At 46.6% G+C, this 13252-nt stretch overlaps 1 protein-coding gene and 1 long non-coding RNA gene across 7 annotated transcripts in view; one reads left to right on the top strand and one right to left on the bottom strand.

The window, feature by feature from the left end:
• PTPRT (protein tyrosine phosphatase receptor type T) overlaps positions 1–13252 on the top strand; it is a 594083-nt gene that overhangs the window by 569926 nt on the left and 10905 nt on the right. For all 5 annotated transcript variants that reach the window (XM_061437619.1, XM_061437621.1, XM_061437620.1 and 2 more), the window contains one exon: positions 12970–13095. In XM_061437619.1, coding sequence (XP_061293603.1) covers positions 12970–13095 — 126 coding nt within the window. The remainder of the gene's footprint in view (positions 1–12969; positions 13096–13252) is intronic.
• On the bottom strand, positions 4044–12971 carry LOC133259742 (uncharacterized). Of its 2 annotated transcripts, XR_009740505.1 has the most exons (3): positions 10388–12971; positions 9599–9792; positions 4044–9503 (listed from the first exon to the last, which is right to left on the bottom strand). It is a non-coding gene; the product is annotated as an uncharacterized LOC133259742 (long non-coding RNA). The 2 variants fall into 2 exon arrangements; XR_009740504.1 differs by having other exon boundaries at positions 4044–9792.

Here is a 13252-nt window from a genome sequence, read left to right as displayed (position 1 = left end):
CTATTCAAAGATAATGATGAGCAGTGGGGGCTTAAGATAAAGACTCCCAAAGCAACTTCATTGACCTTAGAGGTTTTTTTTCTTTTTAAAAGCTCTTTGGGACTCCAAAGGGCTGTGGTCAGATTAGTCTGGTAGTATCTTAACCACAACATGTAGCGAATGATGCTGTGGTTTCTGATGGGCAGGTCAGGCAGAACCTCTTCAGTCATACCCAGTACATTGACAAGATCTCTTCCATCTTTGTGGGCTCTACAGTTAGACCAGAGTCCATGGGGAGCAGACACCAGAGAGATGCCCTCTTCATGGCCAGGCCGCACCCACCATGTGGTTCAGAAGGCTCAGGAAATCCTCAGTGCCCCACTGTGGGCAGGGACCATGTGGCAGGCAGACTGTTGCCCCCCCGAAGGTGTCCACATCCAAATCCCTAAATGTGTGAACTTGTTATCTTCCGTGGTAAGCAGGACTTTGCAGATGTGAAGTTAAGGATCCTGAAATACGTGGACTGTCCTGGGTTATCCATGTGGGTCTGCTGTTAGGGTCTTTCAGGAGGCAGGAGGATGAGAGTCAGGAACAGATCGTGATGATGGGAGCAGGAATTGGAGTGATGGGGCCACAAGTTGAGGGATGCTGACAGCTGCTAAGACTGGAGATGAGGACTGGCCTCTCCCCTGGGGACACCAGAGGGAACACAGACAGCTCAGCTGACACCTTGACTGTAACCCTGCGAGACTCACTTCAGACGTCTAACCCCCAGTTAAGAAATTTGTGTGGCTCTAAGCTACTACATGTGTGGTCATTCAGTATAGCTGCCCTGGGAAGCTCAGACAGACAGCAAAACTGAAAACGGAAATTTGGACCTGGAGGTGTGAGGGTCAGAGACCGCACAGAGTATGAGGTTGAGATCCTGGGGACATCCAGAATCAGCCTGGGGTACAGGACTTGGAAAGCAGTTTGAGCTGGAGAAATCCATGTCTGAGTCAGGGTCCATCAGGAGCAGGGTGGGGAGAGCCAAGGAGAAGGCAGATGACCATCCCTCCAGCAGCAGGAGGCTTGCAGAGCCAGAGGGGGGTCTCTTAAATGTCCAGGAGCAGGCTTTCTGGGCCACATTCAATCAGGCCCTCATCAGCACACATTTATGGTAAACCTTCCACGTGCTGAACACCAACCTAGACACAGCAGTGCACAAAACAGGCACCAAAAACCCCGCAATACCCATGGAGCTGCTGGTCTGGTGAAGGAGTGTCTGCCTCCCAGACTCCCTTGGGCATCAGACATGTTGGAGACATCTTCAGCTGAAACCATGACACCAGGACCCTCAAGCCACAGGGAGAAGCTGAGCTGGAGGCAAAAGGGATGGGAGAGCCAGGTCCAGGCAGCGTGTCCCACTGCCCCCAAGTGCTGTGGGGAGCACTGGAGGGACCAGCAGGGGATGACCAGCACGCCCCCCATCAGCCCGGAGTCAGGTGTGGGGTCAACGGGACCCAGCTCCTTCTCTTGTTTCCATAGAGTAAATGCTGGGGCTCTTCTTGTTGTTCAGTCACTAAGCCGTGTCCGACTCTGCGACGCTGTGGACTGCAGCACACCAGGCTTCCCTGTCCTTTACTAGCTCCCAGAATTTGCTCAAACTCATAGGGTTTGGCATGCTTGAATATTCTGCTCATTTATTATATTGGCTGTGCTTGAGGATCCCCTGAGCCTCTCAGTATTTACTTGTCATTTATTCTAGGGAGTACACTTTACCTCACTGAAATCTTAGAGATTTTATAAACACCTTACAATATTTCCTATCTTCCCTCCAAAGACCTGCCACTCTGTAAGCCTTTATTTTCCAAACTATATTTACTAATTAATAATTTGTTCATCTTCCTGTATCTTTTCCACCATCAAAAGGGTCTCAATGACTCTAAAACCAGAGTCTTGGTGTCCTCCACGAGGACAATGGTGTGACCCCCTTTGGCTTTTGAAGACCTTGGAGATAGCCCGTTGGCTGTTCCTGCCAACTTCACAGCCATCACTGTGGAATCCACTGATCTGACCAGGCCCCCTTCCTCTCATTTTGCAGGTCAGGAAGCTGCGGCCCAGGCAGGCTTTGTCCAGAGTCCCACAGCCGCCCCGACCCAGGCCCAGGGCCCCCTGCCAGGGATGGTGAAGACTTTCACCACCATCTAAACAATAGGGCTTCCAGGGCCCCGGGATCTGATAAGCACCACTTGCTGGTACCTGGGTATACGGAGCAGGAAGGAATGTGTCTCAGTTTAAAGCAAGCAAGAGCCCCAGCTTGTGTAAGAGCTGCATCGCCCAGTTCTGAACTCCTACCGGGGGAAGTCTGAGACCTCATGTGATGCAAATCCAGGTGCAAAGGTGAGGGGGTGGGCGCCGAGGACATGCATTCCCACCGAGCTTCTAGAAGTGAGAGAGGCAAGCTTGTCATCCTCCCAGGAAAAAAGCGGGGCTGATGTTTCAGAGATGTCTTTTCCTGTCATTGTGCCTGGAAGGCAAATAGCAAGTACTTCTAGCCCCATTTTTATCTCAGCTTGTAAAAACACAGCCTGGCATGCCATCAAAATACACACAACCCCCAAGTCTGTGTCTCTGCAAGTCCCAGGTCTGACCTTTGCAAGGGGCCATATCTCTGTCTCTAAACCCACTGGAACAGAAGAATAAGGAGTCGGGGGTCAAGAGACCTGAGTTCAAGTTCTAGCCTTGCCACGTACTTGCTATGTCACCTTAAGCCAGTTAACTTGTCAAAGTCTCAATGTTACCACCTATGAAACTCGTATACCTCAGATGGCAGCCAAATCCACTGTCTTTGAAGGTTTACATCAAATGGGCTTTGTTTCCTCTTCCCCATTGTGTGGGAAAGCCCACTGTGCACCCCCAAGATTCCTGGGGACTCCAAGGAGGTTCTGCGTTCATGTCCACTTCTGAGATCCAGCTCAGACTCTACTGGCGGCAGCGTGGGGCTCACGTCCCAGCAGGGCCCGTGGCTGAAGGCTGAACACCACGCATCCTCATCCCTTGCGTTTGTGTTGTAGTTTGTGGCTGTGCGGGCTCCCTCTAGTTGCGGCGCGTGGGCTTCTCATCAGAGTGGCTTCTCTTGTCATGGAGCACTGCTCTCGGGCGCATGGGCTTAGTTGCCCCAAGGTATGTGGAATTTTCCCAGACCCAGGATCGAACCCATGTCCCCTGCATCGGCAGGCGGATTCTCAGCCACTGGACCAGCAGGGAGGTTTGACACATCCTCATTCTTAAACCCCACCTCGCTCCTCACGCTTGGCGGCCGGCAGCATGTCTTCCCCCCACCCTGTTGCCCCAACCACTTTTTTCCTCCCTCTACCTTCTCTCTCCCTCCTCCAGATCTTCCACCCCTCCTCCCCCCAAAGCCGTTCCCTTATTAAGCTGAGGAATCCAGCCATCTCTTTGTTATCTCTTTCTGAAACCGCCCCTGAACCTTTGCCTTCCACCCACCCTACCTTCCTCTGTAGATATTTTCCTAAACTCCCTGGTTCCTTCCCGGAAACAAGCTCTGATGCACCCATCGTAAGAGTGAGTTTCCACCTACTTCATGGAGTTGCAGTATTTATCTTGTGAATGGAGAGGTGGACGGAGGAGGGGGGCGCATGTGCTTTTCTCTCTGCGCCCCCCGCCACCCCACCCTCACATCCTCCTCCTCAACCCTAACAGTCTGTCTTCCTTACTGGCCACAGTATTAAACCCAATAAGATGTTTTGACCTCTTTGTGGAATTTATTTTAGGAAGTTTCATCATTACTGATCTGAATTTCAAAACCAATTTAGGTAACACTTTTCTCTTAAAAACACTAGTAATTCATTTCACCTTTAGGTGGCCTGGGATTGATTCCCTCCTATGGATCACAAGGACCTTGATAACACAGGCTTTCATTTCTGGAATCTGTATTACTTCTGTATTACTTGGCTTTTCCATTTTATCAAAGTACTTATTAATTAATGAAAGTCATAACTGAGGTGCACAGAAATACACTTGAGGATTGTTTATTCCAAAAATAGGCCCATATTGCCAGATTTAAATCATCAGAACGTGTTTATTTCAGCGACTAACAAGCTTTCTGATTCCATCAGCAAGAAAATGATGTCTAACTGAGAGGCGACCTTCATGTTCGTTAGATTTCACGTGTGAACACGCACCCCCGTAGGACATCTTTCCGTGGCCCAAGCAGCAGTGGAAGTTACTAGGTGGAATAATGCATGGCAGCTGTTCCAGGACTGTCCACACAGGCTTCATGACTTTCGCTTGGTTTAACTTGTTCTGACAATAAATAGCAAAAGTCCCTCTGCTTTTCCAGAAGCACAGCCATTTCAAAATCAGCAGCAGCTGCTGCACCAGCCTCCCTCCCTGACCCCCCAGGTGTGGTCATCAGCCCACCCGAGTGCATTTGCAGTGGCGAGGCCCTCCCTATGAGCAGACAGCACCACCCCTCCCAGAGGGATGGGTAAGGAAGAGAGGCGAGCCCTGGGATCAAGGTAGGAAGAGGCTGGGCTAAAGAACTGGACTCTACCGTGGAGACATAGCCACTTAAAGTCTCCCATCTAAGGAACAGAATACCAAAGTGTTTCTATGTGTGATCCCAGGTCAGCTGGGTCCTTGTGGGTCTAAAGAAGCAAGTGGGCTTCTTTGAAACCCCTATTTCCAGGGCCTGAAGAAACCATAAACTCTTCTCCCCAAGTTTCTATAACCGTTTGTTTCTTTTGTAAATTTAAGTTTTTTATGTAACTTTTTGGGTGAACTATTTTAATTAATTTTATTGGAGTATAGTTGATTTACAATGTTGTCTTAGTTTCTGCTGTGCAGCGAAAGCGAGTTGCTTATACAGGCACACATATCCACGCTGCTTTACATTCTTTTTCCATAGCGGTCATTACAGAGTACTGAGTAGAGTTCCGTGTGCTATAGAGTAGGCATTCATTAGTTACTATTTTATATATAGTAGTGTATATAATGTCAGTCTCCCAATTTATCCCTCCTGCCCTTTCCCCCTTCGTAAAATACGTTGTTTTCTATGTTTGTGACTCTATTTCTGTTATTACTCAGCCATCAAAAAGAATGAAATAACGCCATTCGCAGTAGCATGGACGGACCTAGAGACGGTCACACTGAGTGAAGTAAGTCCAGCGAGAGACAAATACCGTATTATATCATGTATACATGGAATCCAAAAAACAACGGTACAGATCAACTTACAGAATTTTAAAGGTTACTTTCCATTTACAGTTATTACAAAATGCTGGCTGGATTCCCCATAATCCGTCCTTGTGCCTGTCTTACACCCAGCACTCGGTCCCTCCCACTCCCCCACCTGTTGGTGACCAGTAATTGGTTCTGTATGTCTGAGACGTCTTTTCGTTATACTCACTGGCTTGTTGTATTTTCTGGATTCCACGTGTAGGTGATATACCACACGGTCATCTGCAAACAGTGACAAGTTTTACTTCTTCCTTTTCCAGTTCTGATTGTCTTTTTCTTCTCTTGATTGCCATGGCTACGATTTCCAGTACTGTGTTGAATAAGTGTGGAAAGAGTGGGCGTCGTCTTGTTCCTCACCTTAGAGGAAATGTTTTCAGGTTTTCACTGCTGAGTGTGATGTTAGCTGTGGGTTTGTCCTATACGGCCTCTATTATGTTGAGGTATGTTCCTTCTATCCCTACTTATTGGAGGGTTTTTATCGTAAGTGGGGGTGTTGGGTTTCATCATAAGCTTTTTCTGCATCTATTGAGATGATCATGTGGTTTTTCCTCTTCGGTTGTTTACGTGGTGTATCACACGGATTGACTTGCAGATATCAAAAAACATCCTTCCATCCCTGAGATAAATCCCACTTAATCATGGTGTATGATCCCTTTAATGTATCATTGGATTTGGTTTACTAGTATTTTGTTGAGGATTTTTGCATATACATTTAATCAATGATATTGACCTGAGTGTTTTTTGTCTTCTGTGATATCTTTGTCTGGTTTTGGTATCAAGATGATGCTACCCTTATAGAATGAGTTCAGAAGTTTTCCTTCCTCTGCAGTTTTTTCGAATCGTTTCAGAAGGACAGATATTAACTCTTCTCTAAATGTTTGGTAAAAGTCAACTGTGAAGCCATCTGGTCCTGGAATTTTGTTTGTTGGGCATTTTATAATCACTGACTCAATTTCATTACTGGTAACTGGTCTGCTCATATTTTCTGTTTCTCCCTAGCTTGGTCTTGGGAGATTGTACCTTTCTAATAATTTGGCCATTTCTTCTAGGTTGTACATTTTATTGGCATGTTATTGTTCATAGTAATTTTTTTTGATCCTTTGTATTTCTGTGATGTCAGTTGTAACTTTTTTCATTTCTGATTTTGATTTGGGCCATCTCCCTTTTTTTCTTGATGAGTCTGGCTCAACTTTTACCAGTTCTTTCTTTTCAAAAAAAACCCAGCTTTAATTTCATTGAAAATTTAAGTCTCTATTTCTGCTCTGATCCTTATGATTTCTTTAATTCTCCTATTGATAATTTTGGGGGTTTGTTGTTCTTTCTCTAGTTTCTTTAGGTATAAGGTTAGGTTGTTTATTTAAGATTTTTTGTGTTTCCTCAGCTAAGTTTGTATCACTATAAACCACTCTCTTAGTGTTGCTTTTTTCTGTGTCCCATATGTTTTAGATTGTCTTCTTTTCATTTTTCTCTAGATATTTTTTATTTCCTCTTTGATTTCTTCGGTGATCCATTGGTTCTTTGGTAGCATATTAGTTAGCCTCCACGTGCTTCTGTTTTTTGCAGTTTTTCTTGTCGTTGATTTCTAGTCTCACACAGTGTTGTGGTAGGAACAGACACTTGATATGATTTCAACTTTCTTAAAGTTCTTGAGTTTGTTTGTGGTCTAGCACGTGCTCTATCCTGGAGTACTATCCTGGGCTTCCCTTGTGGCGCAGCTGGTAAAGAATCTGCCTGCAATGCAGACCATTCCCCAGGCACTTGAATATAATGGATGTTGTGCTGCTTTTGGATGGAATACTCTCTGTGTGTTAATTAAATATATTTGCTCTAAGGTGTCATTTAAGGACTGTGTTTCCTTATTGATCTTCTATCTGTATCATCTGCCCATTGACGGGAATGTTAAAGTTCCCCACAACTATTGTGTTCCTGTCAATTTCTCCTTTTGTGTCTGTTCATATTTATGTTATACTTAGATGCTTCTGTGTTGGGTGCATATTTACAACTGTTGTGTATTCTTCTTGGATTGACCCCTTGATCATTATGCTGTGCCCTTCTTTGTATATTGTAACGGTCTTCAAAGTATTTTGTCTGATGTAAGTATTGCTACTCTGGATTTCTTTTTATTTCCATTGGCATAGAATACCGCTCTCCATCCCCTCACTTTTAGTCTGTATGTCTCTCTAGATCGGAAGGGAGTCTCTTGTAGGCAGTATGTATAGGAGTCTTGTTTTGTATCCCTTTAGTCTATGTCTTTTGGTTAGAGCATTTAGTGCATTTACATTTAAGGTACTTAGCAATATGTATGTTTTTATAGGTTTTTTTTTAACCCCCTTATGGATTCTTTTTTCTTTTTTGTGTGTATAGATTTTTGGTTTGTGGTTACTATGAGCTTTTTGTATAGTAGTCTATATGTGATTATTTTAAGTTGACGATCCCTTGATTTCAAATGCACCTTTAAAACCCTACATTTGTACTCTCCTCCCCTCATGACTACTGTTTTTGATATATTTTATATTGCTTTCTGTATCTTTTAAGTGCTTATTATGGATATAGATGGTTTTACTCCTTTTATCCTCCCTAATAGCTTTGTGTGGGGCTGATTGCCTACCTTTATACATGTTTGCCTTTACTGGTGAGCTTTTGCATTTTGTAATGTTCTTGTTTCTTGCTGTGGCCTTTTTTTTTCTCCTAGAGATTCTTTAACATTTGTTGTAAAGCTGGTTTGATGACGCTGATCTCTTCTAGGTTTTGGCTATCTGTAAAGTTTTTGCGTTCTCCATCAAATCTGAATGAGAACCTTGCTGGGTAAAGTATTCTTGGCTGCAGGTTTTTCCCTTTATCGCTTTAAATGTATCATGCCACTCGCTTGTGGCCAGCAGAGTTTCCACAGAAAAGTCAGCTGACAGCCTCATAGGAATTTCCTTTCTGTTGTTTCCCCCTTGCTGCTTTGAGCATTCTCTTTTTATCATTTGAATTGGTGTGTCTTGATGTGCTCCTCTTTGGGTTAGTGCTGCACGGGGCTCTGCTCTTCCTAGACTTGAGTGATTGTTTCCTTTCCAAGGTTAGGGAAGTGTTTAGCTATTGTATCTTCAAATAAATATTTTCTCAAATATTTTCTTCAAATTTTTTCTCCTCCTAGGATCCCTATAATGCGAATATTAGTGCACTCTGTGTTGTCCCAGAGGTCTCTTAAACTGTCCTCACTAGCTGCTGGTTAGCCTATTTAGTCATGAGGCGACAGAACCCTAGGGGGTCTTCTGGGCTAGTGCTGGCTCACTGGTGGCTGGAGTCAGGGTCTTGAAAATTTTCAGGCTGTTACCTACCCATTGGCAGAGCCAGTTCCTGGCTGCAGAGCCCAGGGATGCCCAGGCTTCTTTCAAGTTTGGGGCGGGGGGATAGGGGGGGCACAGTTCCTGACACAGTTGGGTATAGGGTTCTGGGTACCCCAAAGCTTGTATTGGCCTGCTAGTGGGTAGGGCCAGGGCCCACAGGCTGTGGGATCATAGTTTTCTTGTACCTGGTGTTTGTCCCCTCATGGGTGAGGCTGTCTAGAAGCTAATTTGGGCTTCCTGCAGAAAAAGGGATGGGTCTGCATCCTCACCTGTTCAGTTGTCTGGCCTGAGGCGCACTGGCATCTGCAGGCTTTTGAGTGGGGCTGATGAGCCAGGATGGCAGCAGCAGTGTTCACACAGCAGAATGCTCCCCAGGATGGCTGCCACCGGTGTCTGTGTCCCCAGAGTGAGCCAAAGCTGCCGCCCCGCTTTGGCCTTGCAACCCAGTGTATGTGAGATTGTGTGTGGACCCTTTAAGAGTGAGGTCTCTAGTCCTGTGGGACTCCCAGAATCAAGCCCCATTGGCCTTCAAAGACAAATGCTCTGGGGGATTGTCTTCCCAGACCCTCAGGCTGGGGAGTCCAACATGGGGCTCAGAACCCACTCCAGTGAGAGAACCTCTACAGTATAATTATCCTCCAGTTTGTGGGTATGGGATTTGATTATACCCCAAGTTCACCCATTCTGCCTCTTTTCATTATGAGTCCTTCTCTGTGTCCGTAGTTGTAGAAGATCCTTCCGGTAGGTCCCAGTCTTTTTCCCTGGTGGTGGTGGGTCTGCAGATAGTTGTGATTTTGGTGTGCTCAGGAGAGGAGAGGAGTTCGGGGTCTTTCTACACCACCGTCTGAGTCGCTGTCCTATAAACTGTTGATGCTTATGTGCTCATGGTCTGGTCTCAGCTCCACTCTTAAGTCATCAAGGGAGCAAAACTCAGCTTCTTGCTGACGTCTACAAGAAAGCCATGCACACTGAGCATTGTCTATGTTGTTATAAATTTACTTAATGTTTAGGAGCGGAGTCAGTCAGATGACACCCTGACTCACCTTCAGCCCTTTCAGTGGTTCTCTTATGCTATTTTTCCTCTTCCATCCCTGGGTCCCTCTCCAGAACCACCCACAGGCCTCTCCCCTTTGACATGCAGAACAGTTCCCAGAACCTATCCCAGATACCATCTGTCCCCGCTGCTCCATCAGGCTGGCTGGTCAGGAATTTTCACAGGGGCAGTCCTTTGACTATCCTAAAGAGAAATTTTCATACAGGCTGCTAAGTGGGAAGGAAAAGACCCTTTACTTTAGCCATCTTGTTTTGTGTGGCCCTCTTCCACACCACCTAATAATAACAGCTGCCATTTATTGAGTGCTCACTAGTTACAGATCCTTGTGCTAAGTAGGCACATTCAGGTTCACAGCCATTCATCACTTAACCTGGAGAAGCTAAAGGTTTGGCCAAGTCACTCAGCTAGAGAGTGACAGGGCTGGGATTTGAACCCAGGGTGCTTCAGCCAGGAGCCCCATTAACCTTCTGCTAACTGCATTCACAGGCCCAAATGGTGGTACCCACTGAGGCACAACCCCAGCACTTGGACACAGGACGGTCTTGAGCTGAACCTTAGAGGACACTTCTTACTGATGAGGATCATTTCCCCGCCCCACAAAGGCCCCCAGGAACAGCACACTGGCTTCCCCCATTCCCACTCCCATCTCCCACGGCTAGGTTAGGTGCAGCATCCCAGGCTTGGGGAGACCCTGATGATCTCTGACAGCTTAGACACCACATCTGCCCACCCATCACCCAGCTGAGCATCACCCACGCCACTGCTGATGTGGACTCACAGATTAGGGAACTTGAGTGAAAGGCCAGCTCCGATGCAGCATCAGGAGGACCCTGCAACCTTCCCCAGGCCTCTGGGCAAGATGGAGAGTGACCTGGAAAGTCAAATGCAGAGATGTGTCCCAAAATATAGGAGTCTTGTTTGAGGCAGAGTAGAATCTATTAGTTTGAGAAATTGGTCTGGAAATCTTATTAAAAGAGACAAATCATCCCACATTCTCTCCAGACTGAGAATATTGGAGATAATAGACTTTCCTTGACACTTCAGACCCATGGAGCTCATGTCAGGATCACAGCCAACCTCTGGCAAGGCACAATTCAAAGCAGGTAATAAAGGCAATTATTTTTTTTTAAATTGGCAGTTCTGATTAATTCTGATTTCTCCGGCCAGCCACAGACTTATCTGTACCGGTCCCTCGTTACTGTGAAGGTTGAGGGCATAAGAGCCAATGGCAAAGAGAAATGAAGTTCAAGCTGTGGATTTGTCATTACTGCACAGCCCAGCAGATGACTGTCCAGCCACAAAGGCCACTGTGTCCAGCACTTTCCACCTACACACACGCACCCTTTCTCAGTATTATTAATTAGCAGCCAGTGGGGACGCCGGGAAAGCCAGGCACCATTGCATCATGAAACTTAATCTTGCTTACCTTTGCCATTTAAGACGGGTGATAAGAGGAAGACTTCTTCAAATCTGTACATTAGCTATGATCATTACTGTTATTTTTGTTGAACACTGCAAGGTTCGAGAATGACATGAATCACTGGAATGTGGTGGGTGCTGGCACCCTGCTAAGGGCTTTCTTCCCACGTGTTTTCTCTTTATCCTGAAAGCAACCCTACAGGACAAGGGTTGCCAATGTTCTCTGCAGAAACAGGAAATACTTTAGGTTTTGCGGGCTCTGTGGTTAAATCTACCATTAGAGCTTGAAAGAAACCATAGAAAATATGTAAATGGAGAATATACCTGAACTTCCTTTACAGATTCAGACAGCTGGCCAGGTTTGGCTAGTGGGCCATGGTGTGCATGAACAAAGGGTATTCCTAAGCTGGAGTCTGGGCCCCACAGCTGGGAGACATGTTCTTCTCCTCTCTCCCCCACCGCCGCCCCAACTCATCCATGCTGGCTCTAGTTCTGGAGGAAGGACAGAATCAAACAATGTTTTGCATGTGATGCCCAGGGTGAGTTGGCTGTCATCAAAAGAAACACTGATCACTTTCAGGAAACGCCTGCCTCCGTGGTGGCTGTGAGGAGACCACCAGATTGCTGGGGTTGCTGTGGGTTCCCTCTGTCCATTTAGCTCCTCATCTGCAAGCTCAGCCGAGGCAGACCCCACTGAGACTCCTGCATCTCCAAACGTTTAATGGGTCTTTGAGTCTCAGCTACATCTTCTGGGCAGTCCTCAGATGAAGAGGCTTTCTAAAATATGGCCTCTTCGTCCATGCTGGGGTGGTCCCCGCAAGCCTGCAGCCCAACCTTAGCTCTCCTCTGTGCCTTGGACAGTGTCCATCTCTGATCACACCTGGGAGTTGCTATAGGCAAAGATGCCTATAGGCATCTCAACCAGGAGTTGAAGGATCAGGCTTTGCCTTTCTCTGAGCCACATCCCCTGCCACCAACCTTAACATTCTTTCCTGAACTAAAGTCATCCAATGAGTCAACAGAGACAGGGGCATCAAGTGTCTGTCTCTTACTCTTGATGACACTACAGACTTAAGAGACAATTTAGGATCTTAGACCAGACTCTCTCAGTCTCTGCACTATGAGACGTGGGGCCAGATTCCTCTCCAGAACACCATCACAGACACTAGAGGGTATTTAGTGGCATCCTGACCTCTACTCATTAGATGGACATTTTTGACCATCAAAAATGTCCCCTGGGTGACAAAGCAACCTCTGCTGAGAAGCGTCATCTTGGGGTGAGAAGCAACAACTGCTCTTTGCTCCCTGCTGCAGGTTCTAATTTCCAATTCCCCCCAAAAGGAAAAACAGCAGCCAAGCTCCCTCAGCACCACAGTACCATGTTACATTAGCTCTTGGTGCGAGGTGAGCATAATTAGCCCCATTTTACATACAGGAAAACTGTGTCACACAGTTAGTAAGCAGCAGAGACTGGACTTGGACCCAAGCCTGTCTGATGTCAAAACCTACATATATATTTAAATCTACTCATGATCTGATGATGAAATGAATGCTCTGAAGGTTTTCCTAGAACAGAGAAAAGTTGTAGCTGCTCTTCCCTCAGTGTTCTAATCCTGACAGTAGCGTGTCAAGGTAGCCTATATCCTCCCCATTTTACAGATGGGGAAAACCGAGGCCCAGCAAGCCTAACAGATGGTTTGAAATCAGCACAGCAAAGATGTTTAAGCCCAGTGTTTCTGTGTTCAGAGCTCCGACTTTTCAAACCTGCCCCCCCCCAAAAAAATGGTGGCTGTTGCCCAGTGGGAAAGCTGAACCTGATTTCCTACACAGTACTCTACCTTTCTAGCCAGCGTGTCCCACAGGCTTGGGGATAAGTGAAACCGACACCCTGCCCCAATCCATGTCCCTGGCCTCTTTCTGTGAGCCCTCTCCTTGCCTCAGCTCTGCATGCAGTACTGGCCTGAGAAGACGTCGGGGTGCTACGGGCCCATCCAGGTGGAGTTCGTCTCGGCAGACATCGACGAAGACATCATCCACAGGATATTCCGCATCTGTAACATGGCTCGGGTGAGTGTCCGGCCACTGCTGCGTCCTGGGCTCCTCCTTCCGAAACAGATGGATGCTGCTGGGGAAGTCAGTGCTATGCTCGCCTGATCCCCCCATCCTCAGGGAAGTGATGCCTCTGCCAGTTCCGGCTCCAGACCCAGCAGTTGTTCCCACACAC

The sequence above is a fragment of the Bos javanicus genome, chromosome 13 (genome assembly GCF_032452875.1).
Source record: "Bos javanicus breed banteng chromosome 13, ARS-OSU_banteng_1.0, whole genome shotgun sequence".
Lineage (NCBI taxonomy): Eukaryota > Metazoa > Chordata > Mammalia > Artiodactyla > Bovidae > Bos > Bos javanicus.
This window is presented reverse-complemented; position numbering and strand designations above follow the sequence as displayed.